We start from the raw sequence: 23,265 nt of genomic DNA, 5'->3' as shown, positions 1-23,265 counted from the left end.
GATGCTTCTCTCCAATCAACTATTATTCATAAAAATATATATTCCATCCACATTCTGGAATAGCTTACAAAAGCTTTATACTCAATTTCTTGATATTGCAGCAGCTACTAATATTTTTTTTCGAACCGCCCTCAAAACTTTTATTTTTATTTATATCTTCTTTGAAGTTTTGGAAATGTATATCAACAATCATAAACCCAGGCGTTGGCCAAATCAAACAATTTACAGCTTTCTCTTTTATTTCATCGTTATTTCTTTCTTCCTCTTCTTTTGTTGTACTTTTGCTTTGAGTGTGCTATTTTCTTTCAATTGAATATTAGCAATCGAATTTCAGAACTGTTTGCCATCTACATACGTTTAAGAAAGAACATTAAATGGCAATAAAACCAGAACCTTGGATCGCTCCGCTTTTTGTGGGTGCTGGATGTTTCTCAATCCGGCGACGGATATACAAAGAGTGGAGCTGTTATCTCTTGTCTCTTTTCCCACCACAAGATGTTTGGGCTAGGAGGATTGCTATATGGTATGTTTGTGGATGTTGAGCTCGTTTGTGTGCGATTGTGAGCAATACTAACTTGTTGTCGTCTAGTCATTGTGTTATTCATCAACTCGATCTGTGTTTTGAGCGAGGACAGGTTTCTCAACAGGAGTAAGTAAGGTCTCTTTGTTTATTGCGTGTTGTGTTTTGTATTTTATTTGCTAACATTTCTTTTCACAAGTTGGATGGGGGAATAAAATAGACCAGCAGGCCTTTGGGGGGCCACTGGAGGCCACGATAAAGTCTCGTTTGATCAGCTTGATCTCAGCAATCAGAACGCTCTTGAAATGTATGTGATAAGTATTACTTCAATCAAATGACACAATTGACTTGTCATTCAATTGCATCAATGTCAAAAGAAATTATTGTGGTTTTAATACTAATACGCATTCTAGTCCCGTTAATTGTTATAAACATAATTATCATAATTTATGAGCTACTATTGGGTTAATGAATTTTTTTGCTATCTCTCTCATTTCATATAATATCTATAATATCTATAATATCCGGTTTCTGCTCAATTGTTTTCATATTTATAATCAGAAATTTAAGATTTTACAGATTCTAAATGATAAAAATTAAAAAAAATCTATTTCAATTTGTAGTTTATCAAATATTTAAAGTCCCTTGAAAGTACTGATAAGTTCATAAGCTAATAGCATAAGCTCATAATATTCTTATTTACTCTTGCTTCTCTTCTTTGCTGGACTGTTTAGGATCGGGTGAACTAATTGCGTGAAATTTGGAGATCCAATTCGCAACTATGATGTGACCGTATTTACCTTTTCTATAAAAAATTTAGTAAAGCAATCAAGAACAAAACAATTCAACTCACTAAACCTATAATCAGTTGAACCACTTCTCTTGTCCTTTAACGTTGGGATTATTAATATTGATAATTATATAAGATTATATGTTCCATAATTTCACGAAAATTTAAATTAGATTTGAGAAGAAAACCGAAAATAAAAAAATAAAAAAAATAAAAAGTTAAAAAATTTGAACACCACTTTTCTTAAAATCTTTTTTCTTATACCTCATCTCTCTTACTTTTTTATATTTCTAATAATTTTTGATACAAATTGATTCAAATTTTATCCAACCCGACTGGATTTGTTCAAATTTCAATAATTAAGTTACCAAGTCATTAAATGATAAAGTTAAGAGCAATATTAATTTCAGTAATGTTCTCACCTAATAAATATACAAGATCCGAATTATTAATAAACTGAAGCTTAAATTTTAATGAATAATTAGTGTTTCTTTTTTTTGTTTTATTTTAGATGATCGTTGAATTGAAAACTTAATATTCTGTTTAAAAGCAATAATTGTTCAAGAAGAAAAAAAATTCTTCTAAGGATAAAAAATGTAAATGTAAATGTCTTTTGTGCTTAAATGATTGAATAATTTCAATGATTAAATGAATAAATTAAAATAAAAAAAATTGATGTTGTAAAGTTATAAAAGTTAGAAAAAAATATAATTTTTTCAAGGTTTAAAAATATAAAGTTATTAAAACAAGTTATTTTAAATATTTAAATTATAAATATTTAGTTATAAAATTCGAAATGAAAATAAAAAATGAGTGTAATGGTTGCGTAAGATCTTAAGAATTAAAAGAAAATAAAAATGTAATTCAGTTTGGTTTGATTTGATTTGATTTATAATATAATTTATTTATTTATTTATTTATTAATTTGAAGTTGAAACTTTCTTGGAAATATTATCAATTTTTTTAAAATATTTTTGAAAAATCTCTAATTTTTTAGCAATATTATCGAAAATTTCTAATTTATGGCTATTTTTATAGCTATAATAAACAATCAAAGTATCATAGATTAATAGATATTGCTTTAATGTTTGAACCATTGAAACCCTTTGATTCCTAAATAAATCAACAATATCAAAAACTGGATCATGATTGCTATTTGGAGGATTGTTAGTACTGGTATCAGTATTGCTGGTATTAGTATTGCTGGTGATATTAGTACCATTCTTTCTGTCGTCATTATTAGTATTATTGTTATTATTGGTGGTAGTAGTATTATCATTATTAGTATTGTCATTATTTGGATGATTTATGATATAATCAATAGTTGAATCAATTGTACAAAAAGTACCAGTTCTACCACAACCAGCAGAACAATGAACAACAATTGGAGGATTTTCATTTGTTAAATTTGAATAATTTGTTGTAATTAATCTTTCGAAATAGATTAAGGTTAGTAGATCATCGTATTTATCAAAAGTTCCGTAATCAGGCCAAGACTCGACTTGTAATTGTAATACTTGATGTTCAGGTGAATCATCTAATTGAACTTGAATTCTTCTAATAATGATCGAAGAGTTTTTAATAAAATTAGTTATATCATTATGGTCATTATCATTGTTATTTGTAATAAAATTTTCAGTAAAATTTTGATCATTAATTAAATCTGACACATTGATTTCTTCGATAAGATGGACTTTTAAAGTACCATTATCGGAATAAGTTGCATTTTTCCAATAATTTGAACATTTTTCTCTATTATCTTCGAATTGAGAAGTTAGGGATATAATTAAAGGTGATTTGTGGTTAATAATCATTTCCCAAAAATCAGCTATAGTAGTGCTTAGAGGGCCTTGAGTGGCGATGTATTTATTTTGTGAAAAAAAGGAGGATAAATAAGAGGCGTTGATATAGTCTGAATCATTTTTCGCATTTGACAATTTGACCCTAGTATTTTCGTAAGGGATGATATCTTTATATCTATTTTTTGAGCCTAGTTCGAGACCTGAGGATATTTGTAGACAGTCCTTGTCATTTGGGTTTTTATTGTTATCGAGAGATAAAGCATTATTTAGTCTAATTTTTTCGTTATATTCCAACTGGTCAAAGCAGTTTGTTAGGTTGTTTGAAATTTGAATTGAATTTTTGGATAGTAAATTTGATAGCCAAATTGGAAAGATATTCAAGGGGATTGAATTTTTTTTGATTAGGTCATAGTTTAATAGTTTGAAGTAATCCGAGTTTATGTTTTGAATCGAATCTAGATCAAAGAAGCCATTGTTATTGTTGTTAATTGAGTTAATTTGGTTGATTTTGTTGTTGTTAATTTCGTTAAATAGATTAAAATTTTGGCAAGGTTCTTCATTTTGTCTTATTTTGAAGGTTGGCTGACAAGATGAAGGAGGTAGTTTGAAGCCAGATAGAGCAGGAGATATTTTATTTGATTTATATATGAGAGTGTTTGGAAAGGACGAGTTTTTATTTTGAACGTTGCAGTTTAGATTTAGGTTTAAGTTTAGATTTAGGTTGTTATTGTTTTTGATGTTATTGGGTTTATTTAGTTTTTTGTTATTGATATTGTTGAAATTAAAAAAGTTTTTTATTTTGTTGTTGTTGTTTGAAGGGTTGAGGTTGTGAGTGAAGTTGGTCGGGATGGAGCTTGGGTTTGATATTAGCTGGTTTAAAGGGCTTTTATCGATTAGATTTGGGAAATTTTTAGTAAAGGAGGTGAAACCACCTTGTAGTACAAAAACCGGAGCATTCCAAGCATTTTTGTTTAAGAATTTTAAGGACATGCAAGATAGAGTTAAAGAGGAAGTTAATGGTGAGTTTTCGTTATTGTTTTTGTTATTAGTGTTGTCGTTGTTTTTACTAGTCAGGGATATTATTGAGTTGGAGTCATAGAGAATTACACAGGGCAAACCAGTTGGACCTTTTGGTAATTTACTATTTGAATTTAGTTCAATAGAGTTGTTGTTAATGATATCGTTATTTAAAAAATAGTCAAAGATTGATTTTTCATAATTACCCAAGCTGTCAATAGACCTCTTCAAGTTAAAATTTGGTCTTTTTAGTAGAGTAGTTGGCAAGGAGAAATTTAAGGAATTTTTGATCCTTGAATTTGAATAGTCGTTAAAGGATCTTGTGTCCAATATCAATAAATTTGACAAGATTTTAAGCGAGTTTAAATCGGTATAAATTAAGTTTTTCTGGTCCAAGTAAGTAGCTAGTTGGGAAATCGTAATGGTTTTGGTATTTGGATGCAATTTGTACTTTAACAGGTTATTATGGGGTTTTTGGGCGACATTGTTGGTGAAGTTGGCATTGTTATTGAAATTTGGAATGTTGCAGACGTCGTGGATGGTGTGGATGCTGTTGGTGCTGTTGTTTCTTTGCAACTGTTTCAACTTTCTTGTGGTGGTGAGAGGATTATTAAGCGAGTTATTGAGATTCAAGGAGAGCGAGTAGTTGTAGTTGTTCACAGGCGAAGACCTGTTGATGGTGTTAAGAGTGTGTATTTTCTTGGGAGACTCAGTGTCATTTTGGGGGCTCTTTGGGCTGATGTTGGGCAAGCTGTTTATGCTGCCGATAGAGCTGATGTTGTTGAGAGTGGGATTGGAGGAGACAGGACAGGCAGAGTTGGAGGAGGCGTTAGATGACAAGTTCCAGTCAAAGGTCTTTTCGAAGGGCGTGGCAGTGGGAGTAGAAGTAGCAGAAGAAACAGAAATCATGGTAGAGCTTGCTCTGGTCGAGAAACAGTGGAAGAGATTCGAGTTCGATACAAGGTCTGATACACTTGAGAAGTCGCAAAGGAGGCCTCAGGAAAAAACGTCTTATATTTCAGTCTTTTCGCTCACAGCAAATCCAAACTCGACCCGAAGCGTAAACAAATTACGTTGCCGCGCGGAGCCCGTGACTGCGTAACGTCATAGCGCAGCTACTGCATAAGGATGCGTAGTTATACAGGAAATTTGCGTTGTTTGTGCCTTCATACGTGGAGAAAGACAGAAGCTGCAGCAGCACACAGAAGACTAGACTCAGGAAAAGACCGTTTTCAGAGCGCAACCCAGAGGTTTGGGTCCGGCTCCAGCAGTGTGGATGCTGTGCTGATCAGTGCAGTATGATACGGTATATTGCGTGCCAAGGCGTTTTGAGCAAGTTTCGACATAGTTCCGACATAATTCCGACATAATTCCGGGCTGCAGCTTTGAAGGTGGTTCTTTTGGAGCTTTTCACCAGCACTGCTACCAAAGCTGTCACCAGCTCCACCAGCATTCTTCTCGCCAGCACCAGCATCTCCCACTACTACTGCCATTCCAGCACCCCCTTCCTGTTGTTCCTACTGGTCCCACGCCTGTTGTTCATGTCTCCCAGCAAGTACCCGAAAAAGAAACACTTTAGATCTAAATTTTAGCTCTTAATCCTTTGGTCTCTGGTCCAGTCTTTCGCTTTTTAACTCTTCTTTTCTCTAGCTGCTCTCAATATCGCTTTCACTCCAATTATCCTCTTCCAATATGGATCTCAAAGTCACTTCTAATTTTAAATTTCCTCCCTCTCCTTCCAATCTAAACAATAACAGCGACAACATATCCACTACCTCTTCGTTGGTTTCCACTGCCTCTTCTTTTTTCAGAAACTCTATTTCTTCTTCCATAAATGATTCCCACAATCATTTTGATCACAATCTCAATAGCAATTCAGATACTAATTTGAATAACTTTGAAATGTCAAATCTAAATTCTACTATTTACACCGATAACAGCACCCACAATAGTAACTATAATGATGACGAAAACTTTTCAAACGAAAATGATTTCATGATTAACAACAACATTAATCACAATCATAATCATAGTCTTAATAACATTAACATTAATACTGGCCAAAACTCTTTTAAAAATAAATTTTCTTTCTTTTTCTATAAACTATGGTATGGCCCAGAGAATCCCTCTGATATCCCATTTAAATTCAACTCTTATTACTTGAAAAAATTAGACAATCTCCCTTTCTACTTTTCCAACTCTTTATCCAAAAAATTCAAGATAAACTTACTACTAATCTACTTATTTGGCTGGCTTTTGATTTTCTCTTTAATTTTGTTCCAAAGTTTAATCAAATCGCCATATTACTACGATAACAATGACAAAGAAAATATAATATCCTTTTCCTGCTTGAATCAAAAATCAATATGGAAGGGCAAAAATTCCTATTGTGGAATCAACGCAAACTTGTGTTCCCCCTTTGATAATAGAGATATCATCTTCAAATGCCCTGCCCTATGTGATCGTTCAAGTTGGACTTATTCCTCAATCCCTGTCGGTGATCAAGATATCAAATACAGAGGCTTCTTTATAGGTGGAGGCAAACTACCCTCCCAAAATACAAATAATAACGATAATGATAACGACAATAATAGCGATAACGATAATGATAATGATAACAATAATGATAACAATAACTTATCTCTCCCTTATAGAGCAGATTCTTACCCTTGTGGTGCTGCTGTCCATGCTGGCGTCATCTCCCCCTTCTTTGGTGGTTGTGCAAAACTATCCTTCATTGGATCTCAGCAAAACTTCCCATCAACTAAAGCTGCTTTTTCTTCTGTTGACAACTCGATACCTTTCAATACCTTTTTTCCATCTTCTTACATCTTTAAAAACCTACCAGCTTTGGTCTCAGGCTGTTATGATTACAGACTATCTCTTTTATTTATAAACATCCTATTAGGTTTACCAATAATGTTTTTTTGTAATGGTTTACTATCTTTTTGGATCATCTCTATAACTTCATTTTGGACTGTTTTATTATCGTTAGATCCTCCCCTAACCATTAACCCTCAAGATCCTGATAGTCTACCTTCTCTAATCTCAATGGGCTTTCAAAGACTATTACCCCTAGGTTTTGTTCTCTACACTTTATGGCACTCCTCAATATCAAAAACTCTAAACAACCAGACTTCTCCCCTAGCTAAACTGTTCATCTGGTATCCCTTGTTTTGGTTAGGCATAATGAATAACATAACCTTTGATAGACTACCCGTTGATAGATTGACAATCGATGACCTAAAAGAACAGCCTGGCTCAATCTTTGCTGTTGGCTCGATTTTTTTAGTTATTATAACTTGTATCTTCATCCAAGCTTACGTTCTTTGGAAATCGGGCAAATTTAGAAAATATCTATCCATCTACTTCATCTTTGTAATAGCCTTGATCTTTTTAGCAAGCTTATCCGGTTTAACTCTAAGAATTCATCACTATATACTAGGTATCCTATTGATTCCAGGCACCGCAACTAAAAATTTATCTGCAATGCTTTTTCAAGGTATTTTACTAGGGCTATTGATATCCGGTGTAGCTCGTTGGAATTTTGCCTCAATTGTTGAAACTTCAAAGGCCCTAAGAAGACTAGACCCATCAAATATAGAGGATTTGAAACCTCCAGGCTTTATCTCCTTTGACAAAGAAACTAAAATTCTAAGTTGGCAAAACGTTACAAAGCAAAAATCAAATATAATAGATGGTGAAATTGTTTCTCCTGATGATATGCTAGACGGTTATTCTTTATTAATTAACGATATTGAGAGATATAGAGGCGCTGAAATTGCAATTGACTTCGAACAACTTATTACCACAAATTCTGACTTAAATCTTCTAGTTCAAAAACAGTTGGGAAAATTCACAGACGATAATGGTGATATTTCTTTGTACTTGAGAGTCGGAAAAGCTACAAAGAAAATCGATAGACTGATTACTGGCGACTATACTAAAGCAGGGCTATTAAAGTGGCCAAGTGGAAATTTTGTTCCTCCTGCAAGTGGTGTAACATAAAAGTCTTATCTTACTCTTTATTTTCCCCTTTACTCTGCTGGGATTTTTAACAAGTTCATTCACCACTATGAGACATTTATAGATAATTAATGCATTTTATTTCAATAGAAAATTGATAAACTAAATTTTTTCTCATCAAGAAAAAAAAATAAAAACGTTTTAGGAAATATGTTAGATAATGCATTCTTTGTGTTAATTTGCATGTCGTGCATTAGACCCGTCAAGCCTTTTATTGTTTAAACTTCAACTTCAAATATAAAGAAGTGTAAATGAATAATCGGTTCTATTAATTGGTTATTTTAAAACCATGTTTATACCATTTTATATCTGATCGATTGTAATGGAGATGTCGGACAATAATATTTGATCAGAGCAGTTAATACAGTTCTTAATAGTGGCAATTTTTTTTTGAATTAACGTCGAATCATTACTGTGATTTCAATAAATATAACCATCTTAAAACTTTAGAGAATAATAAGGTGCAAATTAGTCTGATTAGTGGCTAAAAAAAATATAAAAAGGCATAAATGTCTAGCGATTTTCTTCAATCCTACAGTTCATATCCTTCAAAAGTATCATTTTATCACATCGATATCTCAAAATGACCGGCACTGCTATAGTTTTCCTCAATATGGGAGGTCCATCTGATTCAAAAGATACCTATGAGTATCTTCGAAAGATTTTTTCAGATTCTGATATGATGCCAATGGGGCCCTTTCAACCTCAGCTTGCTAAGATATTAGCAAAGATGAGAGCTCCTGGTGTCAAAAAGAAATATGATATGATTGGTGGTGGTTCGCCTATATTAAAATGGTCAAATTATCAAGTAGAGAATGTTTGCAAAATTTTAGATAAAACTCATCCTTCAACTGCTCCACATTTACCTTACGTCATGTTTAGATACGCTTATCCATTAACAGAAGACTCTCTTGTTGATTTATTAGATAAGGGTGTTACTAAAGCAGTGGCATTCTCTCAGTTCCAGCAATTCTGTTATCATACCAGTGGTTCTAGTATCAACGAATTATATCGTCAATCGGTAAAATTTGATCCGTACAACCAAGTTTCTTGGTCATTGATTGATAGATGGCCAGCTAATATTTTGTTTTGCAAAGCTTTTGCAAACTTAATCAATAATAAAATTTACGAGTTTTTAAATGAAGGAATAGTTAGAGACCCAAAAAATGTATTGATTGTATTCTCTGCTCATGCAATTATTATTAATTCGGTCAATAAAGGTGATCATTATGAAGCAGAAGTTGATGCATCAGTTCAAGGAGTAATGAAAGAATTAAAATTTTCTAATCCTTATAGGTTATGCTGGCAATCGCAAGAGGGTGGACCAGCCAATCTTTGGTTAGGCCCATCTACTCATAAATACATATCAACATTTGCTGAAATGTACGACGGTGTGGTTATTGTCCCAATTACATTTACTTCAGATCATATTGAAACATTATATGAAATTGATATTGAACTAATGGATTCACTCAAACCAGAACATCGCCATAAAGTCAAAAGATGCCAATCACTAAATGGTGATAGTGTTTTCATCGAGGGTTTGGCAGAAATTGCAAAAGAGCATTTAGATGGCTTAGACTCTGGTTTAGGATATAAAGGAAACAGAAAAAGATATTCCAATCAATTAGAGACAGATTATAAACTATTGAGCTCAAAATCAAAGGGTATATTTGAAAAACCTCGTGAATTTTTTCCTCCATTATGATTTAATGAAAACTGTTAAGAGAACATTTAAATTTTTCTATTATTTTATTTTTTTTCACTAACTTAATTAAAATCTCTTATATTTATAGAATTTTCTTTTTTATTTTTATTGCTTTATATATATGACTTTTATTTAACAGATTAAATTACCACTTGACATGATTTAAGATCTATGATAACGACCTTAAACACATCAATTTTGAATTAAAAAATAAAGTTACAAATTATCATGAAACTCGATAAGTAAATAAGTTCGACATTAAAAGAATATGGGGTAGGGTGTTTTTTCTTCTTTTGTAAACACAAAAAGTGAATACTATCCAAAATAATTATATTCTTCTATTATCAGTTGATTGTTTGATAACCAGTTTCAAGTTGCAAATTTGCAATTATTTCGAAAAAGTATTCTTGGATATAATTATTCTTTGATGGTGGTTCCTTTTAACTAAACTGATCGAATTCAACTCCAAATCAATTTCTATTTCCTAATTGATAATGAAAATTGAAGAAAAAAGGTAGAATGCAGCGTAGAAAACTAAAAATAAACTAAGCATTAAAACCAGTAAACTAAAAAAAAAAAGCAAAGAATTAAAGGAACGATAAAATAGAGAAAAAAAATGTACATATTAATGTTTAATGTTAAAGACCAAATAAACTGAAAAAAAAGCAAAAAAATCAATCAAAAAAAAAAAAATTTAATAAAACACAAAAGCACTACATTTTTAAAAAATTTTAAATTTTTTAGCAAATGAAAAGGGACCACCATCAACTACTTCTGGATTTTTTAATGTTCCTACTTGACCTGATAAATACACCTTTATAGATCTGTGGATATGACCCAAGAAATCAGTATAGCTAAGCAAATCATCTATACCGCTGTCTTCCACAAAATATGAGAAAAATTCACGTTGTTTTCCAATATCAATTCCATCTCTAATTAAATTGATTTGTAAAAAATCAATATTGGCCTTTGAAGTCAAATATTTGATTAATTTTCTTGTTTTGATATTCAACTCTGTTTCTAGTTCTGGCAATTCATCGATTGAAAGGGGATCTAAATCATTTAACAGATTATATTTTTCTCCAAATAAATGTTGAATTAATAATGGAACAGCGTTTCTTTGAATCCATAGCATTAACTTTTCTCCGTTAAATGCCAAGTAACATCCACCATCTTCAATTGAAGATTTTAAGCAATTGATAGTATCTGGAACATCATAAAGTTCCTTTCCATTTTCATCTCTTTCAACTTCACCTTCAAAATCGCTAAGTAGTTTATGTACAGGAAATATTGCGGGATAAAGATAATACAATAATTTATCCAATGGGTAATTATTTAAATTAAAAAATTGGTAAACTTTGGAATCATTATCGGTCAAAGTGTTTTTTATCCATAGACTAGATTTTTGAAATGCCAATAAATAAATCGGTAATAATTTTAGCCCATCTGGTAAGACTAACTGACCTGGTAATGAAGATGACTTTGCTACCAATCCTTTATATTTTCCCAAGACATCAACCAATTTAGTTAAAACGGTATCTCTAATAGATTTTAATGAGTCACCTGGTATATGGTCAAGACAGTCTCTGATTATTATGTCTAAAGAGACCTCCATATCAAGAAAAGAAAATACGTCAACTAATCTGTCGGTTACAGCTAAACATAAATTCATAACTCTAACTTTTCGAACACCTTCTGTTGATGTATAAAGAAAAGCTGCTTGAAAATGAGAATCATATTTTGTATCCAATTTGCCATCATACTCAAACAATACATTAAATGTCATGTCAGAGCTGAGAGTGGAGACTATTGGATCATAGGGAAATTCGAAACTTTTATGTGAGTTTCCATAATATTTTCTGACTTGTAAGCCACTAGAACAACGAACTTTTAGTTGGCCCTGATAACCGATTGTAGTAGTAAGAGATTTTTTAAAGTCAGAGATAAACTGTCTTTCATCTTTAACGGGGTTAAAATTCTGGTAATATTTTAAATTTCCGCCTGTTTTAGAGGTTATTAGAGCGACATTGGCTAAATCTACTGTTGAATTTGAAACAACAAATAAATCCAAGCCTACATTTGATTTTAAAAAGTCCTTTAATAGATTTTCATAATAAGCAGAATCCGGTTTAAAAATCAACTTTTGTGCTTCATGATCAGATAAAGCGTTTGAGAGTAGAGATGATTTACCCTCGGTCATAAATTTTTGTATTGATAAACTTCCAGGGCCCCAACTTGGCATTGAAGATAGAATGCAAGTTATTTTGCCTCCTTCTACTAATGAGTCTAAGGCCTGTTGGCACACTTTCAATGCAGATCCAAAACAAGAATAGGATTCGTTGATGGAATCAAAAATTGTTTCTATTGAATCTAAAGTTTCTTCAATTATTGATCTTGATTCAATTGGGTCGACCAAAAAGCCATTATATATTGGTAAAAAGGGGTCGTCAATATCAGCCATTATGGAGATTTCAGGTTCAGATAAATCAGGAGACAAGTTGTAAAAGTGAATAGATTTGTCAAATGTGACAATCGCAATTTTAGAGCCACAAGATAAGTTTTGCCAATAATTATCATCGTATAATATTGATCTGATCGATTCTGCAGCTATTTTGTTTAATCCGAGATGAATTGAATTGTATGAGACGTCAATTAAAAAAATGTGGTGAATTGGGTTTGGAGGAAGTTCTGGGTTTAAGTTATAAGCTTTAGGCAAAATAAAATCAACTATACCTCTAGTCAATTCTGGTCTTTGAAAGTAGTCAATTCTTTTTCTATCAGGACCTAGGGGAGAATAATAATCCGAGGGACAGTCATTAGGAAATTGACATAGATTACAAATAAATCTGTTTCCGTCATTAACAAATATCATAGAAGGATTAATATAGCATCTACAGCGACGACATCTTGGTGGCCCGCCAATAAAAGTTAAATCAATTTCAGGTATAGGTTCATCACCATCATTTTCAGCAGGACAAAAGGGTCTTAAGTATACACCGACAGGTAAGCTGGTAGCAGATCTCAATCTCTCTGAAGAAGGTAGATTGTACATCGAAGACCTCATATACTTTGGGGAAGCTATTCCTTGATCGACCACTTTGAAATGAACTTCGGAAGGAGGTGGACAGGCATTTTGAAAGGTCAAATAGCTCTTATACTTGTAATCTAATTGAGAATCCGATCTGAAGGCCGGAACAGAAAGAGATCTGTCAGGAATGTAGTCTTGTAGAGAACCTGGATCAGGAATTGTCGAGCTGACTTGACGTAGCCCTTGGTTGAACTGAATTTGAGGAACCTGCAAAGTCTGGGGCTGGTCTATGTGTTGGCTGTAATATGGGGTTGGGTTGTTGTAAACTTTGTGGTGTGTTCGAGAACTATAAGACTGTGGAGCCGGCGAGGAAGCTCTTGTGACTGGAGCAGTAATAGAAAAATTATTCGAGTTTGCCTGAAGATAGTCGAAAGATTTGACAGCACTTGAATTTGAGTACATTGGAGGCGTTAGAGTAGCCCCACGATCATCATTGTTGGATAGAGGAAGCAAGCCATGGGACAAGTTCTTTTGGTTGTAAAAAAAAGGCTTCAAGAACAGCGTTCCGGAGTTGATCGAGAGCCTTTTGAACTTGGACTCCAAGGTGTTAGAGGAAGCAGACAAATCCATCTTCAAAGCAAGGCAAGTTGGTCCAGAGCAGATCCACACCTTTGTAAGAAACAGCGTTCAGGAAGATGCTCTGTTAAGAAACCGAGTAGGAGAAGAAGCACAGAAGAGTACACCTTTCAGAAACACAGACCCCGTGATAGACCCCTGTTGAAAAAGGGGGTCTGGCGCGAAGGCGAAGAGCTCTTTCCAAATCAGAACAGTGATATAATGCTGGGAGGAGGAGCATGTTGGTGGGCAGAAGAGCTGGAGGTGATGTTGCTGGGTCGTTGGGCTCGCGAGTGTTTTCGAGGCTATTCAGGCAGAGGGTGTTGCAGCACAGCAGTTTTGTGATGCCCTCCAACTACGAGGGCGAAACTGGTTACGACAGGGCCTATTTTCGCACTGAGAAGCCCAAGAGGATCAGAGACACCAACTGGTTTGTTTCGTCTTACAACAAGAGACTCGCCAGCTTTGTTGAAAATTTGGAGCTGTCCACGCAGGTTGGGCTGGAGGATCAAAGACTGGCAAAGTTGGCCTTGTTTACTGATTTGTTCCAGAACCAACTAACAAACGACCAAAGTGTTCTTTGCGACAACTTGAGCTCTTTGAACAATCGTAATTACTTGTCCAGCTTTGAAAGAGTTCAAAGTTTCAAAGATAATGAACAGTTTATCTATTACAAACACGATAAACGGTTCAAACACAATGTTGATGCTGACTATAATTTGGTGTTTGCACGCTTTTTAACCAAACAGTATGAATTAAAAGACATTATGAGAGTTAATTTGATATATCCCTGGAGCACCTTTAATGAAATTTGTACAACTCGATATTTCGATCAAGAAACTGAAAAAATGGTTGAAAGAAAGGAATATTACAATACTGAAAACATTATTCAGTTGGGTAAAGTGACTTATAACTTATTTGTTAGCTTATTTATATTAAATTGGAACCAGAAAAAATTATTAAAAAGCTCAAATCCAGAGTATATTTCAGCGCCGATTTTAGACGACGAGGAGATAACGCTAGATAACTTTTATGATGACGATACCAATCTTTTTACTCGATTAGAGGAAAATTTGTCTTCCGCTAAAATCAATGAAATAAATCAATTAGAAGGTATTGTGCCCATTGATAGTAATTATATTAAGAAAGAATTGATGAAAGATGAAAACAGCTTAGAGCATCAAAAAAACCAACGAAAAAGTACAAAACCCAGAATCAGAAGATATAAACAACGTCAACTTTTCTCTTTTAAAAAGAAACCAACCGAATCTGAGATTGCTCTATCTTTGAAAATTGGTTATAACGATTCTAATGACATTGATGAAGAATTGATAATGAATTCCTATGATTTCAATTTATTGAAAAAAAAAGAAGATAAGGGCACTATCAAAAAAAAATCCAAATTGGCAAACAGCGATTTATTCCACTTAAATGTTACGGCAGAAAGATTGATATCCACCTCTTTATTAAAAAGTTTTTTCAAATCCAATTTTTGGCTTAAATATATTACGCAGTATGAAGAAAATAAGGGAGATACCAACATAAATCTATCAGAGACTCAAAAAACAATGCAAACAGGATATCTAGTTGAGAGGACTTTTCATTTATTGATCGGCATGATTGTTCAGCATTATGGTCAAAATCAATGTTTCAAATTCATTGAAAATAAAATTCTATTGGGAAGAAAAGGACTAATTAATATTTGTTATAAAAGGGATAAATACGAAATTGAGCTAGAAAAAAGAAAATCGACAATAAGAAGAAAACTAGAAAAGGTAAAATTGATAATTAGTCAAGTTCCACTAGTGGCTGTTCAAAAAAGGCGTATTGTTCGTTCGTTGACAAAATCAGCCAAAGACCTCAAAAAAGTTCAGAAATACAAGCCACACAAAATCTTCAAAGTCACAAGAAACTTGTATTGGAAATATCATTGCTTAATTGTTGCCATAATAACCCATATTCAAAAAATCAAATCCCAGAATGCCCCACTCACTAATAGCAAACGTTCGGAGATGGAGCACAGCATAAAAATGCTTCGACGCCTAGTTCCAATGAAAAACAGTCCTCATTTCAAGAAGCAGTTGTGGTTGATAAAAGAGTATGGCTCAATAGAAAAGGCACGCGAGCTTTCCATTATATAGTTTTTGGCTCTTTTGTGTTTCTCTGTATTTTCTCTGTATTTTTTTGTGCTTTCTTTGTATCTACAGTGGCCTAGTTATTCTGCCTGCTACAACTGTTTGGTTCTGGCTTTTGGCTTTTGAAAAAATTCATAAAGGACCCTTAATTGTTCTTTCCTTCACTCACAAATCTAAATATAACATTACAATCAAGTTCAAAAGCTTGAAAGGTCTTTCTTTGCAACTTAAAATTTTTGTTTGGCAATGTCTTATCATGAATTTCAATAATTTGAAACTACGCACGCAGGAGTTTGATGGGCATGTAGATCACTGTTTACCATTACAAGATCTTTTAATTATGGTAATACTAACATTCAATGATTAGATTATATCCAATATCATTTTCTCATGATGAATCGATATATTTACCACAAGATGTTTATAATGCATTGTTGAGCACAATTAGTCCTTTAGATCCTGATATAATAGATACACACAATAAATATACGGCAATTTATAGTTCATTATACTCCTTAGGATGCTCTTTTTCATTCAACCTCTCTGGTTTCATGATCGATATACCATTTCAAGAAATGATGAGTAATGAATCAAATGCGAGCGATGTTGAATATAGCAAGAATGAAAGTTTTTATATAAAAATTGATTTTCGGAAAAATCCATATGGTGACTTTTTTTATTAGGAATTTTTTTTTTAATGATTATTATGTTGTTTATGATTATGATGAGTACACCATATCACTAGCGCCGACACTCAATGCAATAGAATATTGGTTCCTAACTAAAGAAGAGTGGTTAGAATGTAATGAAAATTATCAGGAATATTCAGATTATGGGCAGGTTGATTATAATGATGTTGAAGTAGTGTCAAAAAACCAGCAAATACCTTGAGCAACAAGAGCCAAATACTATTCAAGTTCATACTTTGAATATGTTATCTCATACATTAACGTCACAACATATCCTGCTACCCAAACATATACATACCACAATTACATACCATACTCGTCATACATCTCAAAGATGTTTTTGCGATCCACTCCAGTTGGAATATACGACCACTACACAACAACACCAAGTGGCAATGGGCCATGGACAACAACAACAACAGCAATCATTACCGAAGGTAGTGAGACAGTAGTTTTGTTCAAGAAAAGCATCAGCAGTTTGGGGTTCACCAAGGCATTCACAACAGCATCACATCACAATGATAATAAGTTTAAGTCTTTCGAAAATAGTAACAATGGGTCAAGAATATCAGTAATGGATTTGCCAGCAGTATGTGTTTTTGCTGGTGTTTTTCTTTTCGCTCTGTTGATATAGCTAGAATAAAAAAATTATAATTCTGGTTATACCTTATCACTTTCTTAATTTTCTGTTTCAATTTTATACAACCAGTTGAGTTGATAATCAATTTAGGTTTTTTAGGTTTTTAGGTTTTTAGGTTTTTATATTTTTAGGCTTTAAATGATACACTTATGAAGAGGCAGAATCAGTACTGTGTTGATTCCTCTGAAGAAGCAGAATAGGCTGCATCTTTATCTTGCACGCGATTCTGCAGGGTTTCCGTAACTCAGCCGTACCGCTCACGGCTCCTAAACCGAAAATTACGGGATATAATTCGCTCGTTTGTTTCGACTAGCCGAGTCCGAAGTCAGCGATGAGCTTTCGATTTGCAGCTTTAATTTTTGCTTATTGTTGGTGAATGTCCACTCAGAACTTCTGAAAATTTTATTTATTTTTTTTTCAATTTATTGATGTGCATATAAATAGTGGAGAGATACTCTTTTGTCCCCTTTATTTTATCTTCCTTTTTTTTTCCTTTCCTTTGCAACGAGAAATAAATTCTTTTTGATTGCGACTGCTCCTTGAATTTTTTCTCTTTCTTATAACCACCCTTTGCTTTCGATCTCAATAATGTCCACTGCTTCCTCAACCCAAAAAATCGCTATATTATCGGTTTACGATAAGACTGGCTTGTTAGATTTGGCCAAAGGCTTGATCAAAAACAATTTCAAGTTGTTAGGTTCTGGTGGAACTGCCACTTTGATTCGCAAAAATGGTATTGAAATTGATGATGTCTCTGCAATCACCAAGTTCCCTGAAATGCTAGGAGGTAGAGTCAAGACTTTGCATCCTGCTGTTCATGGTGGTATCTTGGCCAGAAATATCGATTCCGATGATAATGATTTATCAAACTTGAATATCTCCAAAATTGATATCGTCGTTTGCAACTTGTACCCATTCAAGGAAACTATTGCAGCTCCTGATGTTACAATTGCTGATGCTGTTGAACAAATTGATATTGGTGGTGTCACTTTATTAAGAGCTGCTGCCAAAAACCATCAGAGAGTCACAATTATATCCGATCCAAATGATTACTCGGGTGTCTTGGAACAAATTGAAGAAAAAAACGAAATTTCTCAAGATTTTAGAAATAAATTGGCATTAAAGGCCTTTGAACACACAGCTGACTACGATTCCACAATCTCTGACTATTTTAGAAAAGTGTATTCTCCACAAGTTTCTCAATTATCTTTAAGATATGGTGCAAATCCACATCAAAAATCTGCTCAAGCCTTTGTGGAAAGTGGTGATTTACCCTTTAAAGTCTTAAGTGGTTCTCCAGGTTATATCAATTTGTTAGATGCATTAAACTCATGGCCATTGGTTCAAGAATTATCATCTTCTTTAAACTTACCAGCAGCTGCTTCGTTTAAACATGTTTCTCCAGCTGGTGTTGCATTGGGTTTGCCATTAACCGATGTCGAAAAAAAGATATATTTTGTGGGAAAAAACGATTTGCTATCTCCTTTGGCTAATGCTTATATTAGAGCTAGAGGTGCCGATAGAATGTCTTCATTTGGTGATTTTATTGCTTTGTCTGATATTGTTGATGTCGCAACTGCTAAATACATTTCAAAGGAAGTTAGTGATGGTGTGATTGCTCCAGGGTATCAACCTGAAGCATTGGAAATCTTAAAAAACAAAAAAAAGGGTAAATACTGTGTTTTACAAATTGATCCAAATTACAAACCAAATCCAGTTGAGACTAGACAGGTCTTTGGTGTCAGTTTACAACAAAACAGAAACGATGTGAAATTAGATGTTGGAAACTTCAAAATTATCTCTAAAAACGCTTCCTTGACCCCACAAGCTATAACTGATTTAACCGTCGCATCAATTGCTTTAAAATTCACTCAATCCAACTCGGTTTGTTATGCTAAAGATGGTATGGTTATCGGATTAGGTGCTGGGCAACAATCCAGAATCCACTGCACTAGATTAGCTGGCGATAAAGCTGACAACTGGTGGTTCAGACAACACCCAAGAGTCTTGGAAATCAAATGGGCAAAGGGCGTTAAGAGACCAGAAAAATCCAATGCTATTGATTTATTTGTCACTGGACAAGTTCCAACTGAAGAACCAGAAAAATCTGAATACGAAAGCAAATTCGAGACAGTTCCAGTTCCATTTACCGCTGATGAAAGAAAAGAATGGTTGAGCCAACTAACTGATGTTTCATTATCATCAGATGCATTTTTCCCATTCCCAGACAATGTTTACAGGGCAGCTAGATCTGGTGTCAAGTTCATTACAGCAGCCACTGGTTCAGTTATGGACCAAGCAGTTATTGCAGCAGCTGATTCTCAAGATATAGTTTATCTTGAAAACCCAATTCGTCTATTCCACCATTGAAAATATTCTTTATAGTCTCTAGGTATATACGTATCGCTTTTTTTTTGTTTAATTTACGATTTTGACTACTGAGTTGGGTGTTATGAAGGCAAAAGAGCTGAAGAGTTAACAAGTAGGAAAGAGCCAACACAGACAAAACTAGGTTCATGTCATTTTTTTCCGTGGGGAAGAGAAGAGAAGAGAGTATAAAAATATCTGGAATATAAGTAGGATACAAGAATATCTCAAGTATATTGATTGATATCGATCTGTTTTAACTTGTTGAAGAGTCCATTTTGTAGACAGGAATTTATTGTTTGCATTTGCATTATCTTAAGGAACTGTGTGAAAAATGAATATTGGCATAAGCAGAAGAAACATTGGAATAAAACCGTTGTCATCGATACTTTCATTAGCCAATATGCGATCAATATCATCGTCGTCTTTTGATACTCGACAAGTTATTAAAGAGTTGGAATCAAAGGGGTTTAATTCAGAACAGGCCAAAAATGCAGTATCGATAATCTCGTCATGTATCAATAAGGGGATAACAAATTATACCAAAGATTTAGTTAAAAGGGAGGAATTGAGAAAAATGTCCTATCAACAAAAAGTTGATTTTGCTAAATTAAAGGGAGAATTACAGACTATTGATAGGGGAGAGTTTAACAAAATAAATAATGAATATGAAAAATTGAAACTAGATCTAGAGAAGTTACGACAAAATTTAAAAGAAGAGATAACAAAGACAGAATCATCAGTTAGATTGGATTTAAATTTAGAGAAAGGAAGAATTAGAGAGGAGAATAAGACTCATGAGAGCAGTATAAAGGAGACTGATAATAGAATTGATCAGGAAATAGCCAATATGAGAACCCAAATTGATAATGTTAAAACTCAAGTTTTACAATGGCTATTTGGTGTTTGCACAGGAACGTTTGCATTGATTTTAGCTTATGTTCGATTATTTACATAAAGAGAATAAGTTACAATAAGGTATCAAAAAAATTATATTAAAAAATTATAATAAAAGAATTACAATAACATATGAGAAGAAATATAATTTATAGGATAGTGTATAAAATAGATAATAGAAAAAAAAAAAAAAAAAAAAAAAAAAAACAAGCAAAACAAGCAAAAGACAAAAAAAAATGGTTAGCTAGTTATAATGAGATTGTTTATAATGATATTAACTATAAATCAAATAATTCGTTCAAGATTTTAATAGTGTCTTCAGGGGTCTTTACAGAATGACCAATTGTTCTTTTATCAGTATAGATTTCCCAATCATTACCACCTTTATAAGTTTTATCGCCAAAGAAATGAATTTCAGAGAAATGTTCATCTTGAATATGTTGTAAACAATAGGTTTTATCCCAGCCAGTGGGGAAGACATCAAAGGAAATTTGGCCACCAATTGAAAAAGTCAAACCGTAATCAGGGAAGGTCTTTCTCAATTCTTGGACCATTGTTTCTCTAATTTTATGTTCCAAATCGAATTTTTCAAAATCGTTTCTTTCTTGAGTTGAAGCATTTCTACCAATGGGAGAAACGTTAATCATACCATTTCTAAACTCTATGAAAGTACCTCTTCTAACAGGTATGTCCAAATCAGATAAGTATCTTAAGATCCATTTGGCCAACTTGTTGTATTTTTCATTACCGATCCAATTGATAAAAGATTGAGAAGCCAATTTTTGAGCATTTTTATAAGCAGTCAAACCATTTTCTGAGAAACAGTAATCAAATTCGTTTAAAACATTTGGACCGATTTGTTCCAACTGTTTGGATAAATCAGAACCACCAACAAAACCAATAACGACTTTCTTTCTTAGTTTTTCTAAAGTTTGTTTCATTTCATCAGAAATAACTAATCTTGCAGGTGTTAAAGTTCCATCGACATCAAAAAGACAAATGACACCAGAAATTTCTTTGTGAGCGAAGGACATTTTGGAAAGAGGATAACGAGAGTGGTTTGAATTACAACAGTGGTAACAAATGAAAAGAGAAAGGAAAGTCAAAGAAAGAATGAAGAAAAGAAACCAAAAACCACCTATGCTTGGAGAGCCTATTTATATACTCTTTAACGAAAGAAAACTCATCTCAGTGATAAGTGTGAAAAGTGTGAAAAATGGAGTTGACGTGTGCTCTGCTCCTGCGCACAGCACGTTTGTTGCTACACAGTACCGATTTCTGCACATGGAAGGGCTCGAAAAGGAGAAACAGAGCTGACCACGTAAGCGCATCGACCAAATTTAGTATGGCGATGAGACTGGAATGGAGGGCGTGTAGCACAAATAAAGCGGCCCTGACCAAGCGCTTCCAAAATGGAAGAGAAAAGCACTTGAAATAATCGAAAAATCATTGAAATGAAAGAAGTGAAATGGAGTAGAGATAAAGATAATAGAATTAGTAAACTATAAAAGTACGCTAAGGAATTGCTATTACAAATATCAGTGGATTTAAGCTGAAGCAGAGAGGAAGTATTCTGGGAATTGGTTCAAGTTGTTTTCTAAGTTACCTTTCTTGGACAAGAATTTGACAAAAGCACCATCGTCTTTAACTTCACCAGCGTTACGTTTTACGATATATTCATCTCTGTTCAAGTTTGTGAAGCCCCATTTTTTGGAGATAATGATTTTTTGTTGACCTGGGAACTTGTATCTGGCTCTTCTTAAACCTTCAATACAGGTGGCTTTGTTGGGGTCTTTTGTTCTGACAGACATGATAACTTGACCAATGTTAACTCTGGCGGCTAAACCATGAGGTTTACCCCAAGCACCTCTCATACCTTGTTGTAATCTATCAGCACCAGCACACGACAACATCTTGTTGATTCTTAAGACGTGGAATGGGTGGACACGAACTCTTAAGTGGAAGGAATCTCTACCGGAGATCTTGGTGATATATTTGTTGGCACAGATACGGGCAGCTTCAAGAGCTTCAGAAGATAATTGTTCCAATTCGTTGGAGACCAAATGGATACATAATGGGAATTCATCAACAGTGGCCTTCTTTCTACCTAAATCGTAGATTCTGATTTTAGCATCTGGGACACCACGGTTGTATCTTGATTTTGGATATGGTTTGTTTTTACAGTATCTGTAACATCTAGCTGGCTAAAAAAAAGAGAAAAAGAAAAAAAATGTTAATAGATATTCTTGAAATTGGTTATAAATAATTTGATCCCAAGGTGTAAGCATAATCAAAATTCTTGATCATATTATTATATTTTAACATAATTTGTCATTATAATTTATTATAATTTATTCTTTAACTTTGTATAATTCCATATTTTATATCTAATAGTGTAATGTAGAATTGAGTAGTTTTGTAATAATTTATAATGAATTGGATTATTATGATATTTATTTTTTATAAATGTGGTTTAATAATATTGATATTGTAATGTGATGTGATGTGATATGGTATGATTGAATGGAAATGGATATAAATTTGATTAATGTTGTACAATTTTGTACAATTTTGTATAATTTCGATCTTTAAATGCTTTTAATAAATTGTTAAATGAAACCAAGTTGGATAAATGAAATTAATTCATTATATAAAATAATGAAGAATTAAAACATACTCTTCTAGCCACTATAAAGAAAATCGGTTAGTATATTGATTGATTTGGTTGAAATGAACAGAGCAAAGAGTGAGAAATACGTACTTTTTAATTAAATCTAATGTAATTATAATTGATCTGAATTAAAGATAATAAATCAAAGATATATTAGCAAGAGATTAATATATTAAATGTGATTTTTTTTCTTCCACTATATGATGGAGCTCTGTCCTTGCCGTTAATTAGTAATATGGGAGGATTAGTAATAGTGAAAAGAGAGGGTAAGCTAGTTAGAGAGAAGTTGCCGAAAGAAGAAAAAGGCGAACATGGGAAAAACAGAAGAAAAGAAGCGTGCAGATCCACAAAGGTGGTTGT

The 23,265-nt window shown here is 33.3% G+C and overlaps 11 protein-coding genes across 11 annotated transcripts; 7 read left to right on the top strand and 4 right to left on the bottom strand.

Moving 5' to 3' along the window:
* Window positions 1-495: 495 nt before the first annotated feature.
* On the top strand, window positions 496-835 carry YOS1 (Yos1p; the record flags this gene model as incomplete). Its single annotated transcript, XM_020194350.1, has 3 exons — window positions 496-523; window positions 590-649; window positions 720-835. 3 exons carry the CDS (start codon window positions 496-498, stop codon window positions 833-835), a joined length of 204 nt encoding a protein of 67 aa, XP_020050654.1.
* A 1,395-nt stretch (window positions 836-2,230) lies between these two features.
* ASCRUDRAFT_84165 (uncharacterized protein) lies at window positions 2,231-5,083 on the bottom strand (the record flags this gene model as incomplete). Its single annotated transcript, XM_020194862.1, has 1 exon — window positions 2,231-5,083. Exon 1 carries the CDS (start codon window positions 5,036-5,038, stop codon window positions 2,231-2,233), a length of 2,808 nt encoding a protein of 935 aa, XP_020050653.1. The 5' UTR covers window positions 5,039-5,083.
* A 486-nt stretch (window positions 5,084-5,569) lies between these two features.
* Window positions 5,570-8,249, top strand: ASCRUDRAFT_73989 (uncharacterized protein; the record flags this gene model as incomplete). Its single annotated transcript, XM_020192507.1, has 1 exon — window positions 5,570-8,249. A coding segment is annotated over exon 1 (2,311 nt), but the record flags the coding sequence as incomplete, so codon positions are not given.
* Window positions 8,250-8,343: 94 nt separating this feature from the next.
* Window positions 8,344-9,918, top strand: ASCRUDRAFT_73988 (ferrochelatase). Its single transcript, XM_020192506.1, has one exon. The coding sequence runs from the start codon at window positions 8,739-8,741 to the stop codon at window positions 9,861-9,863; it is 1,125 nt and encodes a 374-aa protein (XP_020050651.1). The 5' UTR covers window positions 8,344-8,738; the 3' UTR covers window positions 9,864-9,918.
* Window positions 9,919-10,573: 655 nt separating this feature from the next.
* On the bottom strand, window positions 10,574-13,573 carry SFB3 (Sfb3p). Its single transcript, XM_020192505.1, has one exon. The coding sequence runs from the start codon at window positions 13,519-13,521 to the stop codon at window positions 10,585-10,587; it is 2,937 nt and encodes a 978-aa protein (XP_020050650.1). The 5' UTR covers window positions 13,522-13,573; the 3' UTR covers window positions 10,574-10,584.
* Window positions 13,574-13,850: 277 nt separating this feature from the next.
* ASCRUDRAFT_6180 (uncharacterized protein) lies at window positions 13,851-16,324 on the top strand (the record flags this gene model as incomplete). Its single annotated transcript, XM_020191292.1, has 3 exons — window positions 13,851-15,510; window positions 15,782-15,932; window positions 16,009-16,324. The coding sequence occupies 3 exons, from the start codon at window positions 13,851-13,853 to the stop codon at window positions 16,322-16,324; spliced, it is 2,127 nt and encodes a 708-aa protein (XP_020050649.1).
* Window positions 16,325-17,358: 1,034 nt separating this feature from the next.
* On the top strand, window positions 17,359-19,558 carry ASCRUDRAFT_73983 (bifunctional purine biosynthesis protein ADE17). Its single transcript, XM_020192504.1, has one exon. The coding sequence runs from the start codon at window positions 17,559-17,561 to the stop codon at window positions 19,338-19,340; it is 1,782 nt and encodes a 593-aa protein (XP_020050648.1). The 5' UTR covers window positions 17,359-17,558; the 3' UTR covers window positions 19,341-19,558.
* Window positions 19,547-20,436, top strand: FMP32 (Fmp32p). The gene has a single exon (XM_020192503.1). The coding sequence runs from the start codon at window positions 19,741-19,743 to the stop codon at window positions 20,293-20,295; it is 555 nt and encodes a 184-aa protein (XP_020050647.1). The 5' UTR covers window positions 19,547-19,740; the 3' UTR covers window positions 20,296-20,436.
* A 76-nt stretch (window positions 20,437-20,512) lies between these two features.
* SEC53 (phosphomannomutase SEC53) lies at window positions 20,513-21,268 on the bottom strand (the record flags this gene model as incomplete). The annotated part of the gene is made up of 1 exon (XM_020191517.1): window positions 20,513-21,268. The coding sequence occupies one exon, from the start codon at window positions 21,266-21,268 to the stop codon at window positions 20,513-20,515; it is 756 nt and encodes a 251-aa protein (XP_020050646.1).
* A 91-nt stretch (window positions 21,269-21,359) lies between these two features.
* Window positions 21,360-21,754, top strand: ASCRUDRAFT_104559 (uncharacterized protein). Its single transcript, XM_020188596.1, has one exon. It carries the CDS (start codon window positions 21,451-21,453, stop codon window positions 21,670-21,672), a length of 222 nt encoding a protein of 73 aa, XP_020050645.1. The 5' UTR covers window positions 21,360-21,450; the 3' UTR covers window positions 21,673-21,754.
* RPL10 (60S ribosomal protein uL16) lies at window positions 21,727-23,216 on the bottom strand. The gene is made up of 3 exons (XM_020188595.1): window positions 22,996-23,216; window positions 22,912-22,922; window positions 21,727-22,438 (listed from the first exon to the last, which is right to left on the bottom strand). Coding segments are annotated over exons 1-3 (669 nt in total). The 5' UTR covers window positions 22,997-23,216; the 3' UTR covers window positions 21,727-21,781.
* Between the last annotated feature and the right edge of the window lie 49 nt (window positions 23,217-23,265).

This window comes from Ascoidea rubescens (genome assembly GCF_001661345.1).
Source record: "Ascoidea rubescens DSM 1968 unplaced genomic scaffold ASCRUscaffold_1, whole genome shotgun sequence".
Lineage (NCBI taxonomy): Eukaryota > Fungi > Ascomycota > Saccharomycetes > Ascoideales > Ascoideaceae > Ascoidea > Ascoidea rubescens.
This window is presented reverse-complemented; position numbering and strand designations above follow the sequence as displayed.